The sequence below is a fragment of the Copadichromis virginalis genome, linkage group LG7 (assembly GCF_057382275.1).
Source record: "Copadichromis virginalis isolate Kocher_CV1m ecotype Utaka linkage group LG7, C_Virginalis_male_GT1.1, whole genome shotgun sequence".
Classification (NCBI taxonomy): Eukaryota; Metazoa; Chordata; class Actinopteri; order Cichliformes; family Cichlidae; genus Copadichromis; species Copadichromis virginalis.
In genome coordinates, this window is record NC_140624.1 from 3,265,500 (window position 1) to 3,278,600 (window position 13,101).

The 13,101-nt window shown below is 40.6% G+C and overlaps 1 protein-coding gene across 4 annotated transcripts in view; it reads left to right on the forward strand.

The window, feature by feature from the left end:
- Nucleotides 1-12,632, forward strand: part of dyrk4 (dual-specificity tyrosine-(Y)-phosphorylation regulated kinase 4) — a 31,386-nt gene extending 18,754 nt beyond the window's left edge. For 2 of the 4 annotated variants that reach the window (XM_085461194.1, XM_085461197.1), the window contains 13 exons: nucleotides 3,924-4,007; nucleotides 5,341-5,493; nucleotides 5,689-5,839; nucleotides 6,075-6,238; nucleotides 7,163-7,299; nucleotides 9,339-9,479; nucleotides 10,231-10,369; nucleotides 10,582-10,663; nucleotides 10,767-10,939; nucleotides 11,037-11,097; nucleotides 11,216-11,345; nucleotides 11,507-11,664; nucleotides 11,782-12,632. In XM_085461194.1, coding sequence (XP_085317320.1) covers nucleotides 3,924-4,007; nucleotides 5,341-5,493; nucleotides 5,689-5,839; nucleotides 6,075-6,238; nucleotides 7,163-7,299; nucleotides 9,339-9,479; nucleotides 10,231-10,369; nucleotides 10,582-10,663; nucleotides 10,767-10,939; nucleotides 11,037-11,097; nucleotides 11,216-11,345; nucleotides 11,507-11,664; nucleotides 11,782-12,059 — 1,851 coding nt within the window. In that variant the 3' untranslated portion in view covers nucleotides 12,060-12,632. Of the gene's footprint in view, nucleotides 1-843; nucleotides 1,368-3,923; nucleotides 4,008-5,340; nucleotides 5,494-5,688; nucleotides 5,840-6,074; nucleotides 6,239-7,162; nucleotides 7,300-9,338; nucleotides 9,480-10,230; nucleotides 10,370-10,581; nucleotides 10,664-10,766; nucleotides 10,940-11,036; nucleotides 11,098-11,215; nucleotides 11,346-11,506; nucleotides 11,665-11,781 lie in introns of those variants that run through there. The other 2 variants (XM_085461196.1, XM_085461195.1) reach the window with 2 other exon arrangements.
- The last annotated feature ends 469 nt before the right edge of the window (nucleotides 12,633-13,101 follow it).

Consider the following 13,101-nt stretch of genomic DNA (forward strand, 5'->3'; position numbering starts at 1 on the left):
ATCTTTTTACAAAAAACAGCTGAACATGAGAGGTTTTTGGACCAATTTTGTGTTCTCCATTCTTTAAGCACCGGTTTGAGCACCGTTTAAGCACCGGCACCGTTTCAAAAGTACCGATTTGGCACCGGTATCGGATAAAACCTAAACGATACCCATCCCTAAGCCTCACACTTCCGGCCTTCTCGGTCTCGGACTACTAAATTAGTCGTCGACGATTTTGATAGTCGACGTAATCGTGACTAGTCGACTAATCGTGGCAGCCCTAGTTTTATGAAGTTCTTTTAAAGTGTGCTAAGGCTAACAAATGTGTTGAAATGCGTTGAGTGCATTAATCACTGTTTTGACATTCTGTTTTATAGAATACTTCTTATATAGCACTTTTCTGCTCTACTTGAACACTAAAAGGGCTTGGTACAACTCCACTCATTCACCCAAGCCTAATTGCTTCGTATCTATCATTCACACTATGATAATCAGAGAGCAATTTGAGGTTTAGTATCTTGCTCAAGGAGCTGAGATTTTAGTTCATTTTTATCAACTACTTGACCCTGCAGTGCACACACAAATGGCACAGGACTGTAAAACATGGCAGATTTTAGCAGAACTGCTTAATTTTAATTAATGTTGGCAGAAAGACACAAAAGGAATAAGAAAAGTTTTAATCCAGTAAACCTGCTGGATTTATCTGAATGTAGCTACTGTGGAAAACACATCGCGCGTGTGCGTGTCACTTAAAGATGAAGACTCATCTTGAAGAACGACGGTGAGACCGTGCGTTACTTGCGCGCTTTCGACAGCGCAGAGGTTTCTGGACCTCACTTTGAAAATAGTCTACAAAACATTTACAGTACCTGAAGTGAGCTCAAGCATTGTGGCCAGTACGTGCGTGCGTTAGTGTAGCCCTCGCTGCACAGCGTCGGTGTTGGAGAGCGCATCAGTCACACCGCATGGTGTAGGTGGACGACAGCAAACGGATAAAAAAACCAACAAATCTATATCGGGACAGCCCCAGCTGTCAGCGGCAGAAACCTGAACAGGTGGCTCCTCCGGTGTCTTAGCAGAACGCGTCACGGCACAACAGCTTGTCTCGCGGGCTAATCTCCTCTCTGACGACAGTGCATTTACCGTGTGCGCGTAAAACCGGGAGTACGGCAGCTTTGGGTTGCGGGAATCTGATCAGTCATCGGGATTTTCCTCATCAGTGTTGATTCAGTGTTTATCACGAAGTTGGACTTTTGGAAAGTGCGCCTTGTTTTTGAGGTTGGACGGACAGAGTTGGATACAATGACTTGGATTTCGTAATTTCTCCTTTGTTTTTGGATTGTCAAGGCTGATAACACAGCATGCTGCCAGAAATAAATAACAAGGTGAGGAGTTGTTTGTTCGCTGGATACTAGACTGACTGTCTGGTAGCAAAGCAGGAAGTTCTTATTAATCGAATAGGGATCAATATTCCAGTTTACAGGCAGTTCATTGGAAAATTACAAAAACAAATTGACGATACTCATAAAAGTTTCCTGGGATTATTTTATGGGATCATAATGTTGTCTGTGTTATATTGTTATGATACAGACAATATGAATATGTTCTGTGAATATTAATATTATCACTGCTTTATCTCCACTGGCACCAGTGCCAGAGCATGTGTTATCTTCATTTTTAGATGACTTTTGCTCTGACACAGGGCTAACATCCCTGATAATTGTAGGACAGACCTCTAACAGGTAAACTTTTATAATGAAACTATAGTAAAAATCTACCATTTTTATTGTATTCACTTTTTTAAAAACTCATTCCAAGAATATTAAACGTAACTTTGAAATGATTTCCATTTCTCTTTCATAAGCTATCCTACTTGAGTGCTTATTTCGCAGTCCACTCCCTTTCCCCTGAGTGCATGCCAAGTTATGATGAAAAATCTGATCCATTTCTATTTCAGTCGTTGTTTAGCCTACTTACTTCAGTGTTTGTTGTGCTGACAGATTCTGTAAGTCTATATGTGTTCTGGTATATTTTTCACACCTTACATGGGAACTGACATAAATTTAACCTTTGCTGTTTTTGGCACTTTAAAGAATTGTAGCCTTTTTTTTCCTGCATGAGTGAAAAAATGCAAAATTCCTTTTTACAAATTATGTCTAAAACTAAGGACTAGCACTATTTGTGATCACATGGTTTGATGACTATTTACCACCACTTTACATCCATCCTCTTCCTTGTGCTCACATTCAGCATGCGATGTGCAATACAAAATAAATGGAGAGCATGATTAGACATGTCTGACAGATGACAGTGTTCATGAGCAGCAGGTTTTAGTTTGTTGGTGTTTACCTCAATGGCTCCTGGTTTTATTGCTTTGCTTTAACCCTTTAACCAGTTGACCCTAATGGTGGACGGTTTTAAGGTCAACCTGCTCTCATACACCTGTTGAGATGATCCTACATCCAGCTAAGACTTAACCACATCAATAAAGGCATGGCTTTTGCTGTCTTGATTGTAGGTCCATTGTTTATTTGGGATGAGAGCAAATATCCTTTTTGTATATGGTCCCTCCGACCTTCGTGTTAATGGATTATGGATTTACATGGGCAAAGGGAGCACACGTTTATTGCATGTACAATAAAAGTTTGTCCAAGTCTTACAGTGTTACAGTTCATCCACTGTGTTCCAAAAACAGAATTCAATTTATTGTTTTTAAGAAAAAAAAGTGAAAACAAAATGTGCTCATTTACTTATTCAGTGTCAGCTGATGTATATGCATCTATAACAGTGGAATAAAAGGTCACAGGTCACATTTGCCTTATTGTGATGTCACTGGGTTTCCAGTGGCTCAGTACTCATTAGCCAGGCTTACAGCACACCTGTACAGGTGATGTTTAAGAAGTCAACCTGTCACAGTGACCTACATGGCTCCAGCTGTCACTCACTCACAACATTGTAACATGACCACATTATTGTACCCTACTCCTTGTCAGTGTTAACCTGAAGAACTGTATTGATTTTAATGTAAAGGGAGAACCCAGAGAGCGCCTGTATCCAGTTAAGCTTTAACAAAAAGTCGAATCAGCTAGTTGGGTTAATTCACCTTCTTCACTCTGTAGACAGTTCTGTGGTGACGCTGACTTGATGTTGCATTTGCTTCTGAGTCAATGATACAGATTAAGATTGTGATCTGGAAGCTGTTTTCCATCTAGCACCTGCAGACAACAACCCAACCTGGCCTGTGAGTTTAACACATATCCCCGTATGAAGCTAAGCTTTATTTCACCCATATGGTGTCATTCGACACAGTTGTGAGCTCAACCGCTGATTAATAAGGCACGTGTAAGCTGGCTTGGTGATGAAGCGACGCACACAGAATCATCCCAAACGTGTGTGGTACTTTTTTAGAACAGCGTTTATTGCTTCCCTGTAATGCATTCAGTCCAATGATTCTCCTGTGAGGACTGGCTCGGAAGCACGTGCACACCTACTGCAGAGCACATGGATGTGCACATGAGCACATGCTTACACAAACTATGCACAAAGGGAAATTTAAAGTGAGAGGCTTGGTGTTGCTGGGTTTTTGCAGATGTGATCTATTTTAGGATCACAGTGCATTATTTTAGCTCGTCTGGTTTCAGCCCCGCTCAGCTGCCTAGAGGCTGTGTGTTTCTGAAGAGACTGGGGAATCCAGCACAAGTAGACACTTAATTATTATCTTACATGCCTGCTTTAATCTGTCTTTTTTGGTGTAAAGGGATTCCTTAATTTGACTTGGACACGTTGTCCAATTGCATCACGCTGTAAAAATAAGTCACTGCAGGAGAAAAATGTGGTTACCCATTGTATCTATTTTATTTCCAGCTTGTTGGGAATAAAAGGCAGCTATTTCTCACTTTTTGTGTAGGGCATTTTATGAATCATTCTCATTCCTCCCACAGACATCACGGCCAGAGGCCTTTCCTCACCCTCACAGGCTCCCAGCAGAAAGCAACCGTATTGGAACAAATCGGCCCTGCTCACAGGTCAGTGCTTTCCCACCGAATGATGCTTAACAGCTGACCAGAACATGTTCTTTAGCCAAGTCTATCCTCCACTGATGCCAACCTTTTCTTTTTGCATTCAAACTAATGTGCTGTGTCTGACCTACTCTAACAATTTCTACAAGACAAACAAAGAAAAAGATAAACTACAGCCACTACTTTCATCTCTTTTAAATATATATATATATATGTGTGTGTGTGTGTGTGCGTTATTTAAACAACATGGCCCCCCAGTTACGTTCAGGCATGTAACTGTGTTTGCTTCCTTTGCCTGTTGTGGCAGGTGCTTGTGACTATATTTAGCTTATCTCTATGCGTCATAACCAAGTTGGCAGATCTTGCAGCAGGTCTTAACACGTGAGATGAAATATCAGAATTTATGAAAGTGCTTTTTTATGGAATGTTATCAATAATTAATATGTAAGAGTTTAATTTTCATCCATCCATTGCTAAAGGGGATGCAGTATCACTATGGATGTAGGGAATCTCTGTTTTCCGTGACATCTGAGTTCAATACATAAAAACGTGAGAAAAAAAACCCTGTTGTCACAGACGGTTCTGCAGGATGTTCTCAAGAGGACTTGGCAAAGCACAGATGTCTAATTTTGCACCATCACTGCCAGGATTGAGCCTTGCAAGGCAGTGACACATGTAATCATGCTCTCGAAGCAATCAGGGTGGCAGCCTAAGAAAAGCAGGTCAGTGCACCTCACCCTCCTACAAAGCCACCACTGACAGAGTCTGTCAGAGCGCAGACTCATGGGTCTTTGTCCCCCATTTTTCTTTCACCCTGACCGGTAATTCCAGACGCTATCAGCTGGAGGTCCCGGTCACCCAAGCCTCCACCGACAAAATGCATGAAGGGACGATGAAGCAAAACAGATGAGGTGCAGTTTGCACATTCTCATGAAAAAAAATGAAAGGCGCTGCAACAAGCATTTAAAATGAATATTTGGATATCACACTTGCAGCCATATTTTCATCCAATTAATTTGTCGTCTTCTTACAGCTGTCTGTTTAGATGCCTGTGTGTTTCATTCTGTCATATGAAAATGTAGAATGTGTAGAGAAATATCATTTTAGAGGTCCCAGAGCTAGCTTGTTTGTTGACCTAAATTGCCTATTTTATAATAATTTTGTTATTATGTTTTATTTTATTTTTCACTTTCTTCAAAAATCAAGCTTTACGAGTTTGGTAAACTGATCTGATAAAACTTTGCTTTTCTTTTCTAACTCTTATTCCATTTATGTTTCACCTTTTTGTCTTGAATGCACTTACCAAATACACTTCTATAACAATTTATCTGAATCACAGAAGTTCAATTCCAGTGTGGGGACTCTGCCTCAGCTCGAGCCACCAGTGGTCCAGGTGATGGTTAGCAATGCCAAAAACCAGCAGCAGCAGTCAGACAGCATCTTGCCCCAAATTGCCAACAAAGGGGGTCCAAACAACTATCAGACACAATCGGTAAGGCTGTTATTGACTAGGCATCCATAACATGGTGAAGTAGAAGCTGTCTAGTGTGCCGTCAGCTAGTTTATTTAACTCAAAGCTGAGAAATGGCGCTGTAGTTTTAGAATCACTGTGAAAACGTAATGAGGATCCTTCATTACTATTCATCTCCCAAAATGCTAAAAGACTCTTTTATGTGTTACTTAACAGGATGAGAGGCCAAAGCCCGCTCAGCAGTTCACCACACGGTTTGGTACAACAGTCGATAAAGTGGCAGTGTCTCGCAACAGCAGGATTTTCATCAACAAGCTGGAGAAAGAGAAAGCATACGAGGGTCAAAGGTTACCCATGTCACCTGTAGGTATGTTGGTGTCAACCAGAATACAACACAAGTGAATCATAAAGGAAACGTTATTTCATATTTTGAATATATTGTGGGTGTTCCAACAAAAACACGTAACTAATATTTTTCATTGCCTTGATGGAATGAAAATAGCATGCTGGCATTGGAAGGCGATATTTCAGAATCCTCTGCATTTGGCAGATCAACGTGATACTGACTCATCCTGTCTTCCTCCTCATGCTTCCTGTTGCAGAAGCATTGAAGAACTTCCAGGATCGGCTGACAGAGTTTGAAAAGGAAGAAATCATGGATTATTCTGAGATCTGGTTCCTTGGTTTGGGTTCCCAGAAAATCGAGGGTTCCCAAGGAGCTCCACAGAACTCAGGATACGATGATGAACACGGAAGCTACATCAGGGTAATGTTTCAGAGCAAGCATTAGAGTTTTACTGGATTATAACCATCAGGCTTCATCTGTGTTGATGCCGAGGTTTTACAGCCTGCAGGAACTTATATTTTTGACCTAACACAGCAAAGACTGACAGTTAGATTAAATAAACAGGCCTAATGAAGAAATCATATGGTAGCATCTAACAAAAGGTGCAGTCAACACCCGAGTGTAGTTTCTAGAAGTTTCTTTGAAATAGAAAAGGAAAGAAATATTAATTATGATGAGGTCACCATCAGGTTGGGTCAGTTTGTCAAGAGTTTAAGTGACTCCATTCACAAGCACATCCACATATCGTGCGGTTACATTGTAACCGTGGTTCTCTGAGTGAGAGACTATCTCTCCACTCCGTACAAGTGGAGAGATAGTCTCGATATGATAGAGAACCCACATGTAGTATGCAACAGTAGTAGTCGTTATGTAAAAGACATTTGTGCCATTCATTTATGCACCAACAAGCTGGCCAATGAAAACAGTATGTGACCAAACGACCTCCAGCAGCTGCGGGCACCACTCCACCGTTCAATCTGACCATGTATAAATCAGACATGTGATGGACAGTTGTGTGTCAATAGACAATATGCAATGAATGAGCTGTTAAAGGCTGAGTGACTGACCGTTGTTTAGACTCTCATATGTCTGTTGAGGCTCATCTCACTGTTACAGCGCTGACTGACAGTTACAGGAAAGCCACTGTGGCTGATGTGTACAAAGAAGAGAATGCTGCCTGTATTCTAAGACTAATATCACCAAGTTAATATAATGTTACGTTAGTAAATCATGATATTACTTTACATCATTTACTTTTACTGTGATATAAAGATTTGTTTTAGTGCAAGGACAAAGTGCACAGTAGTCTCACATCCTCACTTCTCCTCTCTCTTGCTCTTTCAGGTGTTGCATGACCACATTGCCTACAGGTTTGAAGTGCTGGAAGTGATTGGGAAAGGCTCCTTCGGGCAGGTCCTAAAATGCCTGGATCACAAGAACAATGAACTTGTAGCCATAAAGATAATCCGCAATAAGAAAAGGTATGAGAAATGACAGGAAAATGTAATATGATTTATTTTTTTCTTTTTGTTTGTGATCAATTCACTAAAGAATCAAAAAAGATCCTGAAATTTGTATTTAAAAAAAAGAAAAAAAAAGAAACACTTCCTATCTTCATATACTTCTTGTTTTAAAATTGCAAGTGAAGTAAAGCTTTACAGCTCCCGACCTTTATCCTTGGACTTGCCCTCACACCGCTGTCAGATGGACATTAAACCCCCACTGAACTCATTTCAAACTAAATTTGGTCTATATCTGAATTATTTAGTCTCAACTATTAGCTTAATATTTCACCCACCAGTGCACTACTTTTAGTACCTACTCTGGTATCAGCTATTCTTATTCAGCTACACTAACTGCCAAAAGTATTTGCTCATCTGCCTTAACATGCATATGAACTTGAGTGAAATCCCATTCTTAATCCATAGGGCTACTCACTCACCCATGTTCTTAGGACCTTGCTTTGTACACTGGTGCACAGTCATGTTGGAAGACGAAGGGCCATCCCCAACTGTTCTCCCAAAGTTGGGAGCATGAAATTGCCCGAAGTATCTTGGTATGCTGAAGCATTAAGAGTTTCTTTCACAGGAACTAATGGCCTAAACTCCTGAAAAACAACCACACAGCACAATCCCCCCTCCACCAGACTTTATGCTCGGCACAAACCAGGCAGACAAATACGTTCCGTCCAAACCAGTCTTGTCCATCGGACGGACAAGTGTGATTTGTCACTCCAGAGTAAACCTCTCCACGGCTAGCATCCAGTGGCGGCGTGTTTTACACCACTGCATCCAAGCTTTGCATTAGACCTGGTGATGTGAGGCTTGGATGCAGTTGCTTGGCCATGGAAACAATTTCCATGAAGCTCTCTACACACTGTTCTTGAGCTGATCTGAAGGTCTGCAATTTTATGTGGGTTGCTGACGTTCCCAATCACTCCCACCTTGTTATAATACCACTCAGTCAATTGTGGAATAGTTGTGGAAATTTCACGACTGGACTTGTTGCACCGATGCAATCCACGCTGGAATTCACTGAGCTCCTGAAGCAGTCTGTGTGCCTCTGTGCTTGATTTTATACCTGTGGCCACGAAAGTGATTGGAACACCTGAATGAAATAATATGGATGGATGACTGAATACTTTTGGCAATGTAGTTTTTGTTCACTGACTCCCTATGACAGACCGCCTAATAATTTTAACTGCTTATCTACCTGCCTCAATTGCTTGCCAGTTTTAGCTTTTAATATACTTTTATTACTTCAAATTTCTACTACTTACTTTCAAGTAGTTGTTATCTTTCCTGCTAAAGCCTGTCTACGTCTACTCAATTCTAAATTAAATTGTGTTCGGGTTTTGTCACATTGCCTGTCCAGGTACAACTGGCCCGTGGTCGCTGGGCTACCTCTGGGTGGGAATCACTGCTCTATGGAATAAGTTATTTGTGACATTGAAGAAGTTAACTTTTGTCAGTCATTTGAGATCTCATGCCCCGTTGTCAGTTTTTTTCCCCCACATGTCTGCAACCTGATCACTTTACACTTCAGGACACTGCCAAATAGCTGAGACCTGACTTAGCATGGTAGAAGTCGGCACCCCAATGGTATTATCTTACCTGTCCTTCTTAACTGAGGATCACAGTGGCTGCGGTGCCAGAGTCCTGTAGGTTAGATGCAGGAGCCACTGGGTCCTACCGCTACTTCAATAATGCAGAAAACAAAATAGGTGCAACCTGGCACAGAAGAACTTTAAGCTGTGTCAGATGGCTATCTTAGATCTGATTTCTCTGCAGTGGATATAAAGAAATATCCAGAGATATCAGGAGGCTTTTGTGCTGAAAAGCATCTCAATCAGAGAAATAAAGCTTGTACAAATACAGATCCTCATTTATTTAATGACTCTTCTCCCTTTATAGAAAAGAATATCTTTATTCTGCACTTGTATTATTAAAATATAGAAATGAGTAATGAATCAAATCACTCTTGGTGTGAATTTAAGTGTCAGCTGTAAATTTGTCTGTAGGTTTCATCACCAGGCTCTTGTGGAGCTGAAGATCTTGGATGTGATAAAGAGGAAAGACAAAGACAACCTCCACAACGTCATCCACATGAAGGAGTACTTCTACTTCCGAAATCACCTTTGCATCTCCTTTGAGCTTCTGGGGTTAGTATGTTACCTACATTCAGAAAGCAGGAATGTAAACACACTAAATAATGAAGCGTTTAATCGAGGGGATCCGCCGTCAGTCACCCTTCCCAGGTACAATAGCACGGTGTGAAGACAGTGTAGCTTATCAAAGGCAGTTCTCGCATGTCTCTGGTCTTTACTTCTAAGTAACTGCAATCAATTAGGAGTAAATTGACTACCTGTGTACCTCCAGCCAACCATGTTTTAGTATGGGTCACTACTGATATCTATTTGAGGAGAGAGAACTTTGTGTGTCACTGTGGCTCAATGACCTTTACGGGACGTCTCGAGCTGCTACCTTGTCTAACATTACTGTCACCAAATCCTTTAGTTAAGGCCTTGATTGGGGCCCTATCTCTTACCCCTTCTTGCTTCATGTGTGAAGGATCTGGTTACACAGTCTAAAGAAATTCATGCTCAGAAATAGCAGGGGGATAAAGTTTTTGTATCGGTCTTCCTATGAATGGAGGCACAATCGCAGATTATTTCCAAGTAAGCGCTCAAGACTCAGTGCATGTTTTATTGTAGGTGTCAAGTGACATCAAAATGAGCAGCCTTCTTTTTCGGGGGGTTTATTTGAGGAGCATCTTTTTATAAGTGAATCCACATTGAGTACACTTGGACATGGACAAAGTATTTTCATAAAAACGTTCAGCTAAACGAAGCTTCTTTATGTGTCGTCATCTTGATGAAATAACCAAACGTCACACGTTCTTCCTTCATCTAGGGTGAACTTGTACGAGCTCATAAAAAAAAACAACTTCCAGGGCTTCAGCCTCGCCCTTATCCGGCGTTTCGCTCATGCACTTCTGAGGTGCCTGCAGATGCTGCACAGGGAGAAGATAATCCACTGCGACCTCAAACCGGTACTGACCTGCATCATAAGATAAAAAAATAATATTCGACTGATTGAAACGTAGTGAAGCAATCAAAACTGTACTGCTGTTGATGATTGCTTTGCAAGGATTACTCAGAACAATTTTGCAGATTGTGCTCCACCTTGTGGTGCATCAGAGTATTGCACTGGTACTATAGAAATTGGCGAGTTTTTTGACAGTTTGCTTCTTCTTTTCAACAGGAGAACATCCTTCTCTCTCAAAGAGGGCCAGGCAACATCAAGGTGGTCGACTTTGGCTCAAGCTGCTATGAACAACAAAGAGGTAAGAAGGCAGAAGTGGTTTGATGCACATGTACAATTAAGTAATATCACGCTAGGGAGGTGACAGAAATGTTCTTGTTTCCCTACTCATTCCCCTCTTTTAGTGTACACATATATCCAGAGTCGCTTCTACCGCTCTCCAGAGGTCATCCTGGGTCACCCTTACAGCATGGCCATTGATATGTGGAGCCTGGGCTGCATCCTAGCTGAGCTTTACACAGGCTATCCTCTCTTCCCTGGAGAGAGTGAAGTGGAGCAGATAGCTTGCATAATGGAGGTATGACAAGGAAATAACCTGTTCTGTATACAGAGATTACTGTTCATGCTTTGCAAGTGTAATTGCTTCCTTCTTATTGTGATATTTGACCTGATAGGTCCTTGGAATGCCTCCAAATGATTTTGTTCAGTCAGCATCGAGAAGGAGGTTGTTCTTTGGTGAGATTCTAATAATTTATAATCATTTATATGTTTTATTTTATGTAAAGTATGTGTTTTTAGAACTCTTCAGAGATAGTGATAACTCTGGTAAATCTGTGTGGTATTATCTGTGCAGACTCTAAAGGAAACCCAAGAAATATCACTAACAGCAAGGGGAAGAAACGGAGACCGAGTTCCAAAGAGCTTTCAGCTGTGCTGAAAACGAATGATGCTGTCTTCTTAGACTTCATCAAACGCTGCCTCAGGTACACTTCTGCTTATTTGTTCATAGGTCACATTATGATTCTTTTCTTTGTCTTTCTTAATCGACCACAATTACATTTTGCTTCCTCTGACTTGAGCTGGTAGATCATGACTATTACTTGTACACATAAATGAATTCATCTAAACTGTCTGCGCTTTTCAGCTGGGATCCAAGTAAGCGCATGACTCCTGATGAGGGGTTACAGCATGAGTGGATCCTACAAGGAAATTTCAACAAAGTCCGGAGCAGAACCAAGCCTGCAGCCAAGAAGACATCAGACAGTTCGACCAGCACAGACAAACAAGCTAACAGCTATCCTGGTGAGAATATGATATTTACCACATCGAAATTACTTTACTTGATATCCATGTCACTTTTTAAATTCTTTTGTAATTGCTGCGACCTGACATCTAATGTGCTTTGTTTCTACGGCGCAGCAGAGAAGGTCAGCTCGGAAAGCAACAGCAGCGACAAGCTGAAGAGAGACAGTTCAGAAACCGGAACAAAGATGGCTCCCGCAGAGCGTCTGCGTCCCATTGGGGCCTCGGCAGAAGAGGAGGTGTGTGAACGTGAAGGCAAGCTGTCCACAGATACCAAGCAACAGGAATGCAACGGAGAAAGGCCCATACACATCATCATCAAACCTCAAGAGGAAGATGACACAGAGAGGAAAGATATTCAGGAGCCATCTCAGGATTTGTCACCTGCTGTCTAACAAACGGAGATAAACATGCTACAATCATGACAAATGGGAACAGAGAACATTCAAATAACACGATTGAGAAAGCTGATTTTGAAAACCCTGCACATTCACAAAGTCAGTGAAACGTTACCACTGATAGTAACAGAAATGTGTGATTTACACTCACACACAGAAAACGTCTCCGTTTCCACGTGCCGTGTAGAAAACACTGATGTATGGAGTAGAAACAACAATCAACAGCAAAGACAGACATCGTTTTTATTGTTTAAACTATTCAGTCGTAGTGTATTATCATTTGTTTGGTGAATCTTTGAGTTTTTATGACAGTGAAGTCAATCAACCAGTTGCATTTTTGAATGAAGTTGAGATGCAGTTGTTAGTTTGTCTAAATGTGTCACAAACTGTCTGCCACACAACAATGTACAGATGATACAGCATAAACTCTCTTACTGTTTATGAACCCCAAAAATCTTTGCTGTGCATTGAAAAGATGAGCTGATGTAAAAAGAAAAGAACATTGTAGAAAAAAAGATCTGAAGAACTGTGTGGTGCAATAAAGGCTGAGCCAAATGTTTTCTTTTTTCAGTTGTGATATTCAAGAAATATTTCTCATGTACATTTTAATTATAGTATGAAGTCAATGACATACTGATTATTAATTACTTTATCGCTGTTTATTGTGGAATATATTTGACCCTTTGTTTCATATTTGTTTAACAGTTTAATTCAACAAACATTAAAGATTTGTAACAGAATTTACTGTATATATATATATATATATAAATGTATGTTTCAGCTGTAACTTCTTATACATGTCAACCACAGACCATATTATGAGAAAATATTTCAGATACTTGTGGGGGACTTAGACAAGGTTTTACTTGTTGTCTTGTTACTGTATGAAGAAATTTTGTATGTCTGTGTTATTACCAACATTTTTTATATTAGATACAAAAAGACAATCCTATTATTGATAGTTTGTGCCTTGCAGTATTAGAAATCTTGCACTTTAATATTGTGTGTACACCTGAAATTGCTGAATTCTTACCCGAAT